Here is a 17098-nt window from a genome sequence, read left to right as displayed (position 1 = left end):
ATACGGTGGTAATTAGAACGGTATTGTATTGGTCGTTGGATGCAAATCGAATCTATGATACACGAATGGCAACCGGCTATTGTCTTTTCAGACGAAAATGATTTTGAGGAACCCAGGAACATAGGAAATTGGCTTCAAAACAGAGGCAACAAAGGGGGAATGGTGCGGTAGAAGAGACGAAAAGTAGAAGTAGAGTAGATGGTGAAAAAGGTCCAGAAGAAGAGAAGTAAAAGAGACAGGGCTATACAGTGCGCATCGTCACGCGTCACTGCGGCCGGAATTGAAGTTTAACCAAGAAGCAACCTTGGTGATGTGCCCGTAGAAAATCGGTGTAATCGAAGTGGTCGTGCAAGGCCAGCAGACGATTTCTTCAGGGAAGGCCACGGGTCGCTGATCCACACCCGGTGAGTGAGCGATCGCGGCTTTGGGTGTATCCAAAGGGTGTGTTGAGTTGGGGGAAGTCGATCATCAGGGGGCGGTAGATCCGGGGATTAAGAGGTTGGGGTGAAAAAGGGACAAAAAAACAGAGAAATCGTGTCGTGGCGATGCGAGGATATCGTCATTAGACCATTACATAACAGTGCAGCAGCCGTTTCCTTGCTGCTGAGGAGCGTAAGGATCTTCGCGCTTGTCGACCTAGAGAAAGAGTAGAAGGTCAGCCATTTGCGCGTGTGCGCCCGGGGAAGAAAAAGCACGGTCGCATACCTGACCCCATACGGAGGGCACCATGAAGTCGCGAGTATTGTTGCAGTAAGAGATCAGGCTAGAAGACACAAAGAATTTAGCGTTAGGGGGGAATTGTTTTTGGTGGCTGTGATGCGACAAAAGGGGCATCACTCACGAGAGCGCCGCCTCGGAGACCTTGACCCGTGGACGGTCCAGGTCCTCCTTCAGACGAGCATTCAGCTCAGTCAATCGACGGTACTTCAAGTCGGCAACACTCTGCTTCTTGTTCTTGACATCACCCCCAGATCGCAGTTCGTAGGCGGGCATTTTGGCGTGGGTATGGGAGACGAGGTTCGCGAAGGAGAGAGAGAAAGGGGGGTTTTTCGGGTCAGAGGGGGTTTGAACTTAGAAACCGGTAACCTGGGTACGGGGGGGGGGCCAAGTGTCCACACAAGGTCCAGTTGGTGATTTCGTATTTAAGCGCTTTCGCGTAACAAAGAAAAAGGAAAGGAAAAGAGAGAATGAGTATAGGACCAAAGGAACGAAGGGTCGTTGGATTGTTAGAGGGATTTTCCCCGTTATTTTCACCTTGGATTTGTTACTGGGGCGGTCCGTGGGTGGCTTATTCATCGGTTGCAGTACAGGTACTTTGCACTCGCACTATTTAACGGGTCTCCTCAATAGTTTCAGATGTACCGATACTTCCGGATCTAAATCTGACCCATCCAGCTGGGAGTCCTAATGGCAATGGGCGTAAGACGGCCCCGGCATGGAGTGTATTTTAGGGACTTTTAATAAAAGTTCAAGAGATCTGGTGAAACCAATTGATCATGGATATCTGGATTTTGAAGATTTCAAGCCTCGAAATGACAATACATAAGCTCTATTTTTGGGGATTGTAGCTATTGAACTTACAGGGACTTCAGGTGTCGAGGTGTCCATGCCCCAGTGATTGGGATTCACGTGATTGCCCCATCGCTTAGTCCTAAGTGGGAACAGTCACCCGCGAATTTTCGGTTTACGCACAACAGGCCCTTCTTCCCCTCTAGGTCTATCGGGACTTCGCGTGGCAGCTTTTTAACTCGGTTCTTGAACCCCTGCCCGTGTGTGAGACGCCGGACGATTTTCACCATTTCCATTTCGCCAAAAAAACACCTAAAAACCCGGAAAACCCTCAAAGGGGTGGATTATCCATCATGCCGCCACCACCGCATATCAAGCCTGAGAATGTCCTCAAGGTTGGTGATCATGATCGACCCGATAAGATATTAAGGTTTTCAATTTGATACTTACCTTTTCTCTTAACTTGAACAGAGGGCCCAGGAACTCATCGCCGTCGGTCAGGCTCCCGCTGCCTTGACCGTCCTGCACGAACATGTCACCTCCAAGCGTACCCGCAGCAGCCCCATTGCTTCCCTCGAACCGGTTATGCTCCTCTTCGTCGAGCTGTCTGTCGACTTGCGCAAGGGAAAGGCGGCCAAGGATGGCCTGTACCAGTACAAGAACATCGCCCAGAACACCAACGTTGGCACCATCGAGGTTGTCCTGAAGCGCTTCATCGAGCTCGCTGAGCAGAAGGTCACCGAGGCCCAGGCCAAGGCCGACGAGATCCAGTCCTCCCTCGAGTCCGCCGCTCCCTCCTCCAATGTCGACGATCTGGAGGCTATCGAGACCCCCGAGACCATTCTGCTGGCCACCGTCTCCGGCGAGCAGTCCCGGGACCGCACCGACCGCGCCGTCGTTACTCCCTGGCTCAAGTTCCTGTGGGAGACCTACCGTACCGTCCTCGAGATCTTGAAGAACAACGCCCGTCTCGAGATTATGTACCAGTCGACCGCTCTGCAGGCCTTCCAGTTCTGCCTGAAGTACGCCCGCAAGACCGAGTTCCGCCGTCTGTGTGAGCTTCTGCGCAACCACGTCCAGAACGCCGCCAAGTACTCCTCCCAGATGCACGCCATCAACCTCAGCGATGCCGACACTCTGCAGCGTCACTTGGATACCCGCTTCCAGCAGCTGAACGTTGCCGTCGAGCTGGAGCTGTGGCAGGAGGCCTTCCGCAGCATTGAGGATATTCACACCCTGCTCAACCTCAGCAAGCGCCCGGCCAAGAATGTCATGATGGCTAACTACTACGAGAAGTTGGCTCGCATCTTCCTTGTCAGCGAGAACTACCTCTTCCACGCTGCCGCCTGGAACCGTTACTACAACTTGCTCCGTCTCTCGACCGTGGCTCTGGCTACCGGCCAGAGCACCAAGAAGGAGAACCCCTCCGTCACCGAGCCCGAGGTCACCAAGGCCGCTTCTTTCGTGCTCCTTTCTGCTCTTTCCATCCCTGTCATCAGCACTACCCGTTCCCGCGGTGCCCTGGTCGATGTGGATGAGGCTCGCAAGAACAAGAACACTCGCCTCACCAACTTGCTTGGTATGGCTCAGCCTCCCACTCGTTCCGTTCTGTTCCGTGATGCCCTGAACAAGGGTCTCCTCAAGCGTGTCCGTCCCGAGATCCGTGAGCTCTACAACATCCTCGAGGTCGACTTCCACCCGCTCTCCATCTGCAAGAAGATCACCCCTATCCTGAAGCAGATTGGTGCCGACCCTGAGATGGAGAAGTACGTTGTGCCTCTCCAGCAGGTCATTCTTACCCGCTTGTTCCAGCAGCTGTCCCAGGTCTACGAGTCCGTTGAGCTCAAGTTCGTCTACGAGCTCGCCCAGTTCCCCGACCCCTTCCAGATCACTCCCGCCATGATCGAGAAGTTCATCATGAACGGTTGCAAGAAGGGTGACCTTGCCATCCGCGTGGACCACATCTCTGGTGTCCTCACCTTCGACTCCGACGTGTTCTCTTCTTCCAAGGCCATGCACGCTGGCAGTGGTGCCGGCTCTGCCGAATCCGACGTTAGCTCCATTCAACGTCTCCAGCACACCCCCGCCGAGATTGCCCGCTTCCAGCTTTCTCGCCTGGCTAAGACCTTGCACACTACTTGCATGTATGTTGACCCCTCCTACAACGAGGCTCGTCTGCAGGCCAAGCAGACCGCCCAGGCCCGCGCCTTGGCTGGCACCGCTAAGGAGCACGAGGAGACACTGGCTCGTCGTGTTATCATCGACAAGAAGAAGGAGGCCGCCACCGACGCCCTTAACCGCAAGCAGCGTGAGGAGGAGACTCGCAAGCGTATTCGCACTCAGCAGCTGCAGGATGCTGAGAAGAAGCGTTTGGCCGATGAGCAGCTTGAGCGTGAGCGCAAGCGCATCAAGGATGAGCAGGACCGCATCCGCCAGGAGGAGCTGAAGAAGCAGCTCGAGGAGCTCAAGACCGGTGTTAAGGGTATCGATATCAGCGAATTCGACATTGATGAGCTGGATGGAAACCGTCTGCGTGCCATCAAGCTCGCTCAGCTGGAGAAGGAGAAGAACGAGCTGAACGACCGCGTTCGCACTACCGCCAAGCGTATCGACCACTTGGAGCGTGCCTTCCGTCGCGAAGAGTTGAAGCACATTCCTGCCGACTATGAGGCCCAGAAGAAGCTCGACTTGGAGCTTTACGAGGCCCAGAAGGCCGAGACCCTCAAGGAGGCCAAGCAGAAGCACGCCGAGGCTGTTGCCCTCAAGCACCGTCTGGGTCGCCTGGTGCCCGCTTTCAGCAACTTCCGCAAGGAGGTTTCGGAGAAGCGCCACGAGGAGTTCGAGAAGCGCCGCAAGGCCGCCGAGCGCGAGTTCGAGGCCAAGAAGAAGCAGCGTATCAAGGAGGTCCAGGACCGCCGCCGTCGCGAGAAGCAGGAGCGCGAGGAGGAGGAGGCCCGCCGCAAGGAGGAGGAAGAGCGTGCTCAGCGCGAGGAGGAGGAGCGCGCTGCCCGCGACGAGGAGCGCCGTCGTGTCCTTGCCGAGGAGAAGGTTCGTCGCGAGGAGGAGCGTGCCAAGCTCGACGAGATTGCTGCTCGCCAAAAGCAGCGCGAGGAAGAGGCCGAGGCCCGCTTGGCTGCCCGCCGGACTGGTGGTGGTTCTTCCTACGAATCGGCTGAGCGCACTGCCCCCCGTCTCAACATTGCTCGTCCCAGTGCTGGATCTGGCTGGAGAGACCGCTTGGCTGCCCGTGGAGACTCTGCAGATGCCCCCGCTCCTGCCCCCGCTCCTGCCCCCTCCCGGGAGGAGCCCCCCGCCCGCAAGGGTGGATATGTCCCCCCCTCACCTCCGTGCCGGAGCCCCCGCTGGCTCTGGATCCGCCCCTCCCCCCCCGTGAGCCTCGTGATTCCCCCTCTGAGCGCTGGACGCCCCGTCACGCTCGTGAGCCCTCTGCTCAGGGCTCTGCTCCCCCGGCTGCCAAGCCTGAGGAGGCCAAGCCCAGCGGTGGCCGTTGGGTGCCTAAGTGGAAGCAGCAGCAATAAGCGGCTTCACGGGTGGATGACTTTACTTTCTTCTTTTCACCTACAACTTTAGGGAGGGCATCAAAAAGTGGCATCGGATGTTTTTTCTCATTCCTATATCCGGCGCATGTTTTTTCACGAACCCCCTTCTCGCAATGACCCTGTATCATCGGCCATTCGTGGCTCTGTTCGGGCCCCTGGTCTTCTCCATTGTTTTTCCGCGTTCCCCAGTTTAATTTCCTTTATCCCTTCGGATCATCTTGTCATCCGTGATGCCAATATCATGCTCTGCTCCATGCTTTTGGTCCCGAATTTGTCGGGATCCAGTGAATAGGATTGAAATCTTCTCTAGACTTTGGCTTACTACGTATATACTCTACCTTATCTCATACATGTATGCCTGGCACATGTCAATAAGTTCCTCTTAGATATGAATGCTTCATGCTGGCGGAGTTTGTAGCGGCGATTACGTCCAGGTGTTCCAAGGTTTCGGATTTAGCGGATTTAACGAAGTTAGGGCTAGTCTTCTTCAAACAGGCCTTTAATGCAGCCCTTCACAAATCGAGCGTTACAACCGGACCAGAAAGATACACAGCATTAGCCACCATAAACCTTGGAAAGCAAATAATGCAGACAATGGATAAGCAGTATTTAGCATAGTCATAACCACTACGGAGGTGAAGCATTCCGAAGTACCTACATTATCCGCAGCCTAATCCCATCTCACCCTATAAAATCATCTTTACTTTCCTCCCAAGCGACTCAATTCCAATAAGCCAACCCAAATGCCCTAAGAATCTCTTTTAATTCACTTAAAAAATCACCGATCTTAAAAATGCCCTCAAACCACGCAGCTTGGCAACTAAAATGCCATACCCCCCTCGAAATCAAAAGGACCCCTTACCAAGAAGCCCTCACCCCGACCCAACTGCTAATAAAAGTACACGCATGGGCCATAAACCCGGCAGATCATATCCTCCAAGACACCGAAATGGCCTTCGTCAGCTACCCCGTCATCCTAGGCGAAGATATCGCCGGCACGATTGTAGCACAAGGCAACGCAACCAGATTCGCAGTGAACGACCGCGTCATTGGACTTGCGCAGGGTGCAACAAAGGGTCCATTTATGGGCGGGTTCCAAGAATACGTCGTCGTGGAATCGGACTTTGTGTGCCGGATCCCGGATTCAATGTTGTTTGAGCAGGGTGTTGTTCTGCCTTTGGGGTTCTCAACTGCTGCTTATGCACTTGTGAGCGAGGAGTATTTTGGATTGGGGGTCCCTGTTTATGGGAGGTTACCTGCTGCTGGAAATATAAATCAGGATAAGGGGAGCGGAAAGAAATCTGTGCTGATTTGGGGTGGGAGTTCTTCGGTTGGAAGTAATGCTATCCAATTAGCTGTTGCGATTGGACTTGGAGTTCTTACTACCGCATCGCCGAGGAATTTTGAAGGCTTGAAGAAGCTTGGGGCGGATATGGTCTTCGACTACACTGCTCCGGACGTTGTGTCCCATATTGTCCATGAGTTGGATGCACGCTCGAACTGTATGGGTATATTCCAAGCAGCTGGATTTGCGGCATCTTTAGGTCCTGTTCTGGACATTGCGAGCCTGGTCAAGTCTGATGTTTTTGTTGTGACCACTATGCCATTGCAAGAGAATATGGTCCCGGACGGTGTGCGTGCGAAGATGCTTTTTGGGGGAAACCAGGAGGTTATCCTGGAGTTGTGGCGGGAGTTCTTACCTAGGGCGTTAGAGGATGGAGGATATCATGCTTTGCCGGATCCGCTGATTATGGGTACGAGGGGTTTGAAGGGTATTCAGGAGGGCTATGATGTGTTGAAGAAGGGAGTTTCTGCAAAGAAGGTTGTTGTTCTTGCGGAATAGAGCTAGAAGAGCTTACATGGCACTATCTTACTTTTCTTTTCCTATATACCGCTGAACCCAAAAGACTATAACTAGTCTTAAGAAGACAGTTGATTTAGGGCCGTAAACTGAGAGCTTTTAAGCATAAAACAAACTTTGTGATATCAGGGGAAGGCGGGGTTGAACCTCTGTGCATCAGTCTTAGCCGCACAATCTCTCAACTATCACTACTCTATATTTTCGGTGTCAAAGGAGAACAGTGCGAGCAAAATGGGTGAAAACGCAACAAAAAGCATACATAAAATGATGGGGGCAAAAAGTGGGAGAAGACGTTCACAGCACGAATGAGGCAAATTGTGCCCTACCCTTTTCTTGGAATGTCGAGGCATCATACAAACAGAACTTGCTTGAAGGCAAGTATCAATAAAACCATTATCTTACTAATACCCGATGGGTATGGTGAGACACCGCTACTAGAGAGGCAGGTATCCCAGAGCACCGTCACAAATGAATCCAGTGCGCAGACTCAGCAACACAAGACCTCCTTGCTCACATGAGATTTGCGACTTTGTCGGCCAAATGGCATTCGATACCCTTAGCTCATTATCCTCATTGCCCGTTGATCATACAGCTGATGAGCTGTGTAATGTTTCTTCGAAGGCGATATTAATCCATTGTGATCTTGGTATCTCACGCTCGCCAACAATCACCGTCGCCTATCTTAAGGACAAGCCCCTAACAAGCAAATGGAAGCATTGAATTCTGTCCGATCCATGGAAAAGTCAAATCGAGCTCGAAACTTATTCATCAACTTCAAATCTGAAACAATGGCGGATATAAAGTATGGGAAAATGAAGATAGAACTTGTTTGAAAGCGTTTTACAAAGCGTCTCTGGAAGACCAGTGACCTTCTTCAAAAAAGGGGACTGGCTGGGAATGAGGCACTCGCATCTACGAATCTTCTGTGTGGAGGACTTGTTCTAGAACATTGGAATATCACTTTCCGAACATCCTACCCAATCTACCCAAAAACAGCCTGGAACTAGATATTTCAAGTCATATTCCCTCGCAGATTTGAACATGATAAGACGGGCCGGGGCAGTAGGTAGTTAGAATAAAACTATACCTAATACCAAAGATATTTGTTTCAAGATTCAGTTATGATAACTCAACCTAATAAATTCAATGATTGATGTCGAACAGTCCTGAGGCTATGTGCAGACCAATTGATAGATGGATCAGGGATATAAACGAACCACCTAGGATCGGACAAAATGAGAAACATAAGAAAAGAATCAAGTGGATATCTGACAAGCAAAAAGAGCTAACCCAAAGGATAAGCTTCATAACAGTCTAAGGGCGGTCTGAAGTACACTCCAAAAGCCATTCTAAAAACAAAACAGTAAAGATGTCATGTTAGGATTATGCGGCAGCCACCTCAGCAGCTCCAAATAGCTTCTCACGCCATTCGCCGCAAACAGCTTCAAAGCCACTAACGACGTCTCGACACTCCTTCCCAGCTTCGCGATCTTGAAGTCGGCGATCCCACTCGCCTACTTCGATCCACCGTGAACCCTCCTCTCGGCTTTCTTCCTCCCGCCGAATATCGGAAACGAGCTCTCGTGCGGATCGTAATCGACGAGATGCGGTGGAAGTCAGCTGGCGCGATTCGTAGAGGGTGTCGCTTAGGCCGCGGAGGGAGTGGGTAATATCTGCGGTTTGAGAAATGAGAGCTTGGAGAGATACAAGCGGGTTGAGGGCGGATGTTTGTGATGGCGTATTCGGTCTTGAGTCCCGGTGGTTTTGTTCGGGGAAAGGATAGGGGAGATTGGGCAAGAGGCCTTCGTCAATCAGGGGCATAAGGGAGTCAATGGCGTCGTCGGAGAGGAGAGGAAACGGAGAAAATAAAAGTGGGTGGATGAGGGATTGAAGGATACGGGTTTGATGAGTGAGGTGAGATGTGATAGAGGAATGGGCAGTAATCAACCTAGATAAAATTAGATTCTGTGATGTTGAAGCCACTGTCATTTAGGAGCACATACCTCATGGCACTGTTCTCAATGCCGCTCTGTCCACCTAGATCCTTGAGCGAATCTACTGTCCTTTGAATGACATGGTCGTTCTCGCTGCCATTATTTTCGATACCCCGCCGCGCAAGGCTTTCAATATCCGCCATCTGGCTTTCCAATGCGGGGGATAGATCGGCCGCCTCCTCCAAATCTGAATCATTCCCATAGTCCGAGCCATCATATTGGGATTCCTGCCGCCGATGTTGTCGAATTTGGGTGGCTCGTAGTCTATTTCTGGCTGGGGAGTCCGTTGGTGATTGGGAGCGCATGTCGCGAACAGACTGTAGGTAAGCGTCCTCGCCGTCGCTCTGATCCGTTTGTTGGGACCCCGCTGTGTTCTCTTGCCCGGAAGCATATCCATAACCATCTTCTTCTTGTTCCCACGCGTCTGCTAATTCATCGGCCAGGTTCCCCAGACCACCGCCACCTGCGCCAGCAGAGTAATCTACCGACTCCCGATGGGACCCATTCATGCCGTTCATGTTTTGGCGGGGTGTGACGGGGGACGGCGGTGCCGAGAGTCGGGGGGTTTGAGGCTCCAAGGGACTCTCAGGAGCAAACACATTGACTCCTGGGGCCCCTGGTGAGATTGGCGAGTCGTCCATGTTGGAGGGGTAGCGGTGAACGAGTTTCAGGGGAGACGGAGGGAGGGGCATCGGAAGGAGAGGAGCTCTGAGTCTCCAAATTAAACGAAAGATGTTGAGATTTGGAAGGATGAGAAAGATGAGGAATTCCTGTCCTTCAAGATAAGAGAAACAAAAGAAAGAAGTTGACCAACAACACACAGTATTGGGGTCCCGGGGCGGTGATGGGGCAGCTGTTGTTTCAGTGCCAAAGGATATCTCGGAATGCAGAGTCTATAGCGTCATGGCCCATGCAAAGTGAATTAGCAGACCAGCGCGAGAAGTAGAAAGCAAGGACCAATGTAAACCAGCTCAGCCCGCAAGTTGTGTAGAATAAGATGAAACACCAAAAAGTCCGAGGTCATGTTGCTCATGTGGAGCCACCGCCTAGGCAGAAAAAAGGCGTTTTAACTGAAATCACCAAACCCCACATTCTTTCCCCTCGATACCTTGTTTGGTGGCTGATTCAAGATGAGCGCGATTACTCGCATGACCCCGCTCGATCTCCTTTCCTTGAATCTTACCAACCTTGACCCGTTGACCGAGAACTATGATCTCGGCTTTTATCTCAACTATCTGACAAAGTGGCCGTCGCTGTTCAGCGCGGTGAAAGATCGCGATGCCGGCGTTGTTGGGTACAGTGAGTAATTGATGTTTTTGAAATCGACAGTCTGATGCTAATCCAATATCACAGTCATGGGCAAACTCGAGAAGCAACCCGACTCAATGCTACGGTCCGAGCATTACACTCCTTGGCATGGCCACATTACGGTGTTGACCGTTGCGCCAGCCTGGCGCCGACTAGGTTATGCAAGCCGGTTGACCGAGCAGCTGGAGAGTGGCTCCGACATCAATAATGCCTGGTTCGTGGACCTGTATGTCCGCGCAGGCAACAAAGTGGCCATAGATATGTACAAAGGCATGGGGTAAGTATAGACACCCGATGAATAGTACGTCACGTGCTGATATATTGCCCTACAGCTATTCGGTATTCCGACGAGTGCTCAGCTATTACAGCGACGATCCAACCGGCATGTCGGATACCGGAGAGGACGCCTTTGATATGCGCAAGCCATGCAGTCGCGACAAAAAGCTGGAGCATGTACGCGACAAGGGCGAAGACTTCTGCGTTCACCCCGAAGATGTTTCATAGTGTCGAGCTAACTAAGTGTATGATGCTCTCTGCACCAATATTTACGCCCCACCCATATCTGCACCCATATTCGCAGCTATGTTTACCCTTCCTTATACCCGGACATGAATTAAATAGGAACAAAGCTTCCGGGAATTCTTTGTCTTTAGCATTGTTGATAAAGGAGTATCTGGTGCATTACATACAGTTGCACTCATATATATGGTTGACAAGGAGGAATTACATTCATTTCGTTCATTTTTTCTATTATCTATTGATTATTACATTAATAACCTGCTTGTATAGCGTTGGGAATGAAGAGGCTGTTTAAAACCTCTGCCCAAATAAAAACGCCCTCTATATGCGAAACTTTTAACAGTGATCCCATGCAATGTGCCTTTAGACTGGAGCGTGAACGCTTGTAAACTGTGCATCGCAATCCATGCGCGTCCCTTTCTTCGATATCAAATCAAAGTATGGAATTACTCAGACAGGGCCTAGTGGATGGACTCAAGTCTTAGCAATCAAGTGCGGGCCTGACCGCACCAATCTCAGGGTCGCCATAAGGACGGCAGAGGAAATGAGGCAGCAGGCCGTAAAGAGCTGTACACCGAGGTAACTACCAGTGCTACTAAGAATAGCACCGCCAATGGGAGTACCGATCAACAGACCGATCGAGGTCACGGCAAAGACTTGTCCAAGACGAGTGCCAAGGTCACGCACATCTGGGGTCATGTATGCCATGACAACCGGCGGCATCGACACAAATCCACCAGAGAAGAAACCATATAAGACGGAAAGAATGATGATCCCGGGAACAGTGTGGACGCGGATCCATACGAAGGCCAGGATTGAAGTGATAGTCACCGCCGGGGTGAGCATGTTTAATGGACCGGTGTGGTCAGCGATGAAGTTCGGTCCAATACGGCCAAAGGTCGAGGCCGCGTTCAGTATGGACAGCAGATAAAACCCCAGGTTATCGTCCACAATACCTGTGTCAATGGCGTAAGACTGGACATAGAAGAGGAAGTTGTAGAATCCGAGGAAGCCCAGGAACATGGCGGCGCAGAAGATGCAGTAACCCAGATCTTTGAAAGCGGAAAGCTGGTACAGCTTGCGCTTCTCTCTGGGTGGGATACGAACGCGCATGATGCTGAACGAGATAAAGATGGTTCCAAAAGTGAGGAAACCGATGGCTCGGGTAGCCCAAGCAAAGCCGACCTTCTTTTCCAGTTGGTCGAACATGATAGGGTATACGACGCCGCCAATACTGCTGCCGCTAGCAGCCAAGCCATTGGCGAAGCCTCTCTTTTCTCGGAAATACTGTGGTAAGAGGGCCACGGAGGGCACAAATAGACACCCTGCTGCAATACCAATGACAACACCCTGTGCAAGAATCAACTGCCAGTATTTAGTGGCAAGACTGGTCATCATCAGACCAAAGGGAAGCATGATATTGGCGCCTCCGATCAATACTCGGAAATAGCCTGCATCGAACAGTGGGCCGGTGATGACTCCGACAAGCATCAGAAGGAACGACTGGAGGGAGCCAATCCAGGCAATGGTAGACGACGATGTTCCGGAAAGTAAATTCGACTCATAATAAGTTTGATATGCACCCCATGTGTTAATAACACCCCTGTTCGAAGATATAGTGTTAGCGCATAAGTATTCTTGTACGCGCATTTCAGGCGCATTTCTTACCATGAATTGAAGAAGAGGAAGAAGGACCCGAGGACTTGGAGCCAAGCGACAAGGCCCTGGTCAAATTTGAACTCATCTACCGATTTCTCTGCCGGCGTCTCAGCCGGTGGCTCAGTCTCAGAGCCGTGCAGGTTTTCCTCGTCTGCGGCTGTAGGAATATCGGCGCAGACCTTTTGCTCTACATCTAGATTAGTCGAACCCATCTTTGACGTTCGCGCGCGCGCAGCGGGCAGACTGGACAAATTCTCGAGTGGGAATGGAAGTCCTATATGGCCGAAAACACGGGGCACGGTGGAGTACAGACAGGCTGGGGTCAGTTCTCCAACATCCAGAAGAAAAAAGCGAAAAATTCAGTTTGATTATAAACCGCGACCAAAGGCCGAGCAAGCGGGGCCTTGGTAAAAGCTCTGGCGGAAGAGACCGAATCTTAAGTCACAATTTGGGTATGGCGGGCCCACAGGCACCCACCCACAGGCACCCACTGGCACACACTGGCATCCTTGAGGAGAGCCATATGTATCGAACGTCTGAGTAGCGGTAAGATGTCGAGTAGAGGGCAGCCAATGAAGATCACTGGGAACCGTGCCGATTACCCAGGCGAGGGGCCAAGGAATGGACCTGTGCGCTAAGGTGCCTGAATGATTGCGAGTGAACAAGTTCCCCGACTCCCTAATTAGGGGCATAAAAGTGGGACTTCGGGGGGGGAAATTTGATCCCGGAGATAAACTCACGTGGCGAACTATACGCAAGTATGCATGTACGTAAATTCCATGCTACATAATCTCTGCTCTCATGCATTTCATGACTCATTTTACATCAGGTCGGGCATTAGTGCAGAAACCGTCATTATTTTTTTTGGTCTGTCTAGATTCATGTACAGTTGGATCGTGTCCATGGATGTTTCCAAGGTTGTTCACGCCTTTTTTCGTCTTTTGGAGCCACGGTTTCAATATCCCAAAACTCCGAACGCTATGCTGATATCCACCCAAAAGCAGAAATATAAACCCCCAAATATCCAGAAGGATGAATGATGACCTGCCTAGAGGAGCTCCTCACAAGTCCAGTCCTCGTACCTATATGACGTTAGTCTGCAGTTTAATTCTCATTTATCAGCAAGATTTTCTTACCATCCATCAGGCAAGTACCGCCGCACGATCAAGGGAATCTTCTTCTGGTTCAATTCCTTCAAAGCGATCTGCAGGGGATCGGTTTCACCCTCAAGGTCAACGAGCACAGGGGCGTTCATACTACGCAAATTGTCAGTCAATTGTCTTGATTGTCTCTCCAAATTCAGTTGCGCGTGCGCAATTCATCTCTGGAGGCTACCCACCTAATCTGCAGAGCTCGGGTGCCCAGCACACGGGCGCGCTCGTATTTGGTAAGGTACGGAGTGGTGGTGCGCTGGTCATTGGGGACCTTCTTCTCGCGTGACTGTTCCATCACCTTGGCTGATTGTCCAGCGTTGGGGTCGCCGGAGACGATAACATTCTCGCCGTTCACGGCCGGCTGGTAAGATTCTCCTTCAACACCATCGTCACCCTCGAGACCCTCGTTGTCAAGGAAATCCTCGGGCTCGGCATCATCGAAGACCTCCTCATGGGGCTCGTAGTCGTAGCTGTATAACAAATTTGATGTTAGAAAAGCTTGTCATCACAATAGCAGTGTGGTCATGATGCGCGAGCTCTAGATCTGCAAGGACCTTCAAGCTTTTCATGCGCCGACCTCGTTATCGCCATTGGGGAGCTTACGCCTCGGGCTCGTGGTCGTCGCCGCCGTAGTCAGACATGGTGTGATCGCTGTAAATAAAGACCGAAGGAACCAAGGAGAGAGAAACCCAGAGCGCGGGACCGAAGTTGTTGAACTCGCGAATGCAAAAAAGCGGAAAATCTTCCACCACGCTAGTCCGTCTTCGTCCTGACCGCCTTTTTGGCTGCGGCAAAATATTTTTAATTCACGTCAGCGCAACCTCTCTTACTTGCAACTTTCGCTTTTTCGGTGAATGTTTTCTTTTCAGGGGATATTCGATCATGGCCTCAAAGCGGAAGGCTTCTGACGATGTGGAGTCGTCGTCAAAACGGCATCACATGAGTGATCTGCCCAGCGATGGTGAGCCGTCACTATGCGGCCTTGGGAGCCCAATCGAAGCATACTGACCGATTTCTAAAGATCCAATTTACGAAGAAGCCCATTCTGATATGGACTACTCGGCTCCAGCAACTCCCAGTATGGCCAGTGATGACATGAACGATACTCCAGCAACACCAATTTCCACCACATCCTCCCGATACCCATCTGAACTTAAGACCCATCGCTGCCCATTCGACGGATGTGATAAGGCTTTCAATCGTCCTGCTCGGCTCCAGGAACACATTCGGTCCCACAATAATGAACGAATATTTGGCTGTACCTTCGATGACTGCGACAAGACCTTCCTACGAGCCTCTCATCTCAACCACCATATCAAGAGTGCTCACACCGGAACTCGGGACTATGTGTGTCCGCGACCAGGTTGCGACAAGAGTTTTGTGACGGGCTCTCGCCTTCGTCGCCACATTGCTGCACACGATGGAAGCGACAAATACCGCTGCACAGAATATCCACCCTGCGAGGAGACATTCCGAAAACATTCGACCCTACAGAAACATGTTCTGACAGTGCATTTGCACCAGAAACCCTTCCCTTGCACACACATTGATGAAACTACCGGACAGAAATGTCAAATGGCTTTTGAAACCGCTGGCCATCTTCGATCGCACCAGAGCAGAGTTCATGCCGAGAAGAGATTCAGCTGCGCTGAGTGCGCGGAGAATTTGCAGAATTACGAGAATGCGACTATTTACTTCCCGACATATGCTGTCCTTCAAGAACATATTCGGACTGTTCATCCCCCAAAATGTCCCCACTGTCCCATTGTCTGTTCAACCTCACGCGAGCTACGACGCCATCTTGAAGTCGCTCACGGAGATGCGAGCCTGGAGGACAGGAAGGTGTTTGATTGCGCATTCCCCGAGTGTAACCGCAGCTTTACCAAGAAGGGCAATTTGACTGTCCATATCCGAACTGTACACGAAGGAGAGAAGCGATTTGGTTGCGGCGAGACCGACCTGTCAGCCTCGAAGAAAGTTACTGGCTGGGACGGGATCGGCTGCGGGAAGAGATACGGAAGCAAACTGGCGCTTGAAGAACACATTCGCACAGCGCATTTGGGCTTCCAAAATGCCAAGGCAGAGCGGCGCCAGCGACTTGGCCTCGGGAAGAAGGCCTGTGTTAACAACCAAATGTCCACATTGGCGGCACTGACTGGTCAGGGCTATGTTGAGGAGTCCGGGCGACATATAGCCTGTATCTACGATTCCTGCGAACATCGATTCCACCGTGACTATGATTTGTGGGTGCATATGACCGCCAAGCATGGCTGTTCTGAAGACGAAGTCCAAGGGCTATTCATGCAACGTGCTTTGCTGGGAGACCAGTCTGGCCCTGGAGGAAACTCACTTGGAATTTACGGGCTCGAGTTTGATGATGCCAACATGGGCTTTTCGCACGATTCGACTGCTGGGCAGGGAACTGCTTTCCAGTCCCATGATATAGCTTCGCAGTCAGGTCCAGATTCTGATATTATGATGCAAGATGCATTTCCTCCGGGTGTCAATCATGGTGCCAATACGATGATACCCAACCATAACGATATGGCGTTGATTGACCCAGTTCTGGCTTATCACCTGATGGAGAGCTGAAGCAAAAGCCTAGATATCAATACTTACGCCGTTACGATACCTCCAGCGTGATTGTAATATTTTTGTGATCTTTTAATTTTTTGAGCCTTCCCTACGTGTACTTATCTACGGGTAGTGCCAACCGAATTCGCAACTTTATCATTATTTTTCAATTCTTTTTGTAAAACATCTTGATCACTTGCATGTTCAATGACAAGACCACGGGATGACAACATGAGAGTAACCCATAACATAAGAACAATACACATGAAATTTCCTGGACACTTATCACTTATTAAACACCGCGGACGTGCTCACTGACAGGGGCTATGTCTGCACAAATAGATGCTATCACACATTTTGAGTTAGTTGGTCAAAATTGCCGTCTAAGAGCAGCTCAATTCTCCCCTCAGGAGAATATGCCTTGCGAGCAATGTTGTTGTGAATGATCTTTTTGTATTTATTCAGATCCTGCCAATCCAGAAGAATTGTAAGCTCATCGTCGTCGAGAAGAGGGTAATTCTTTGAGCGTGGAGGCTTGGGGGACATAGCAGACTTGAGGGGTGATGACTTCAGATCTTCGGCCTGTAATCAAGACGATGATCATCCATCTCCTGTCGACGGATTAGTCGCTCCATTTCGACGTCTCGGGAAAGGAGTCTTCAGCTCCAGGTATGTCCTCATCTCACCCCGTGTCCCCCATTTCAAAATCTGGAGGGGGAAGGTCCACGGAACGGAGTTATTGTCCCGAGCCAGGAGGCTTTTGACATTCTTGTTGGTAGAACAACGCATCTTACTTTCGTGATTCTGGCATCTAGGTAAGATTACGGATTAATGGCAGTTTTGTCGGGGAAGAGCGACTGAATCATGTCACGGGTTGGGTAGTTGCTATCGTGGGAAAGACGCATATCAACCAGGAACTTGCACAACGGAACTTGGTTTGCATTGGCAATATCCACACCG

At 51.0% G+C, this 17098-nt stretch overlaps 9 protein-coding genes across 9 annotated transcripts; 4 read left to right on the top strand and 5 right to left on the bottom strand.

Moving 5' to 3' along the window:
- Positions 1-570: 570 nt before the first annotated feature.
- On the bottom strand, positions 571-993 carry N7503_006006 (guanine nucleotide-binding protein subunit gamma; the record flags this gene model as incomplete). The annotated part of the gene is made up of 3 exons (XM_057065553.1): positions 571-636; positions 706-763; positions 842-993. 3 exons carry the CDS (start codon positions 991-993, stop codon positions 571-573), a joined length of 276 nt encoding a protein of 91 aa, XP_056923296.1.
- Positions 994-1862: 869 nt separating this feature from the next.
- tif32 (putative eukaryotic translation initiation factor 3 subunit EifCa) lies at positions 1863-5048 on the top strand (the record flags this gene model as incomplete). The annotated part of the gene is made up of 3 exons (XM_057065552.1): positions 1863-1904; positions 1981-4899; positions 4965-5048. The coding sequence occupies 3 exons, from the start codon at positions 1863-1865 to the stop codon at positions 5046-5048; spliced, it is 3045 nt and encodes a 1014-aa protein (XP_056923295.1).
- An 814-nt stretch (positions 5049-5862) lies between these two features.
- Positions 5863-6912, top strand: N7503_006004 (zinc-binding alcohol dehydrogenase family protein; the record flags this gene model as incomplete). The annotated part of the gene is made up of 1 exon (XM_057065551.1): positions 5863-6912. The coding sequence occupies one exon, from the start codon at positions 5863-5865 to the stop codon at positions 6910-6912; it is 1050 nt and encodes a 349-aa protein (XP_056923294.1).
- Positions 6913-8313: 1401 nt separating this feature from the next.
- Positions 8314-9646, bottom strand: N7503_006003 (uncharacterized protein; the record flags this gene model as incomplete). The annotated part of the gene is made up of 2 exons (XM_057065550.1): positions 8934-9646; positions 8314-8878 (listed from the first exon to the last, which is right to left on the bottom strand). Exons 1-2 carry the CDS (start codon positions 9614-9616, stop codon positions 8314-8316), a joined length of 1248 nt encoding a protein of 415 aa, XP_056923293.1. The 5' UTR covers positions 9617-9646.
- A 376-nt stretch (positions 9647-10022) lies between these two features.
- N7503_006002 (peptide alpha-N-acetyltransferase complex B subunit NAT3) lies at positions 10023-10800 on the top strand. Its single transcript, XM_057065549.1, has 3 exons — positions 10023-10223; positions 10278-10509; positions 10565-10800. Exons 1-3 carry the CDS (start codon positions 10055-10057, stop codon positions 10734-10736), a joined length of 573 nt encoding a protein of 190 aa, XP_056923292.1. The 5' UTR covers positions 10023-10054; the 3' UTR covers positions 10737-10800.
- A 364-nt stretch (positions 10801-11164) lies between these two features.
- Positions 11165-12622, bottom strand: N7503_006001 (MCT family MFS transporter; the record flags this gene model as incomplete). Its single annotated transcript, XM_057065548.1, has 2 exons — positions 11165-12354; positions 12420-12622. 2 exons carry the CDS (start codon positions 12620-12622, stop codon positions 11226-11228), a joined length of 1332 nt encoding a protein of 443 aa, XP_056923291.1. The 3' UTR covers positions 11165-11225.
- An 836-nt stretch (positions 12623-13458) lies between these two features.
- On the bottom strand, positions 13459-14205 carry N7503_006000 (DNA-directed RNA polymerase core subunit RPO26; the record flags this gene model as incomplete). Its single annotated transcript, XM_057065547.1, has 4 exons — positions 13459-13492; positions 13547-13666; positions 13750-14034; positions 14168-14205. The coding sequence occupies 4 exons, from the start codon at positions 14203-14205 to the stop codon at positions 13459-13461; spliced, it is 477 nt and encodes a 158-aa protein (XP_056923290.1).
- Positions 14206-14446: 241 nt separating this feature from the next.
- On the top strand, positions 14447-16156 carry N7503_005999 (uncharacterized protein; the record flags this gene model as incomplete). The annotated part of the gene is made up of 2 exons (XM_057065546.1): positions 14447-14525; positions 14586-16156. 2 exons carry the CDS (start codon positions 14447-14449, stop codon positions 16154-16156), a joined length of 1650 nt encoding a protein of 549 aa, XP_056923289.1.
- Positions 16157-16486: 330 nt separating this feature from the next.
- On the bottom strand, positions 16487-16684 carry N7503_005998 (uncharacterized protein; the record flags this gene model as incomplete). The annotated part of the gene is made up of 1 exon (XM_057065545.1): positions 16487-16684. One exon carries the CDS (start codon positions 16682-16684, stop codon positions 16487-16489), a length of 198 nt encoding a protein of 65 aa, XP_056923288.1.
- Between the last annotated feature and the right edge of the window lie 414 nt (positions 16685-17098).

Source organism: Penicillium pulvis, assembly GCF_028828015.1.
Source record: "Penicillium pulvis strain IBT 33274 chromosome Unknown contig_23_segment0_segment0, whole genome shotgun sequence".
In the NCBI taxonomy this organism is placed as follows: Eukaryota; Fungi; Ascomycota; class Eurotiomycetes; order Eurotiales; family Aspergillaceae; genus Penicillium; species Penicillium pulvis.
This window is presented reverse-complemented; position numbering and strand designations above follow the sequence as displayed.

Coding starts and splice junctions, on each gene's coding strand:
- N7503_006002 (XM_057065549.1), top strand. CDS start 10,055: ATGAGCGCGATTACTCGCATGACCCCGCTCGATCTCCTTTCCTTGAAT. Junction 10,224..10,277: donor TGCCGGCGTTGTTGGGTACA/GTGAGTAATTGA, acceptor CCAATATCACAG/TCATGGGCAAACTCGAGAAG. Junction 10,510..10,564: donor GATATGTACAAAGGCATGGG/GTAAGTATAGAC, acceptor ATTGCCCTACAG/CTATTCGGTATTCCGACGAG.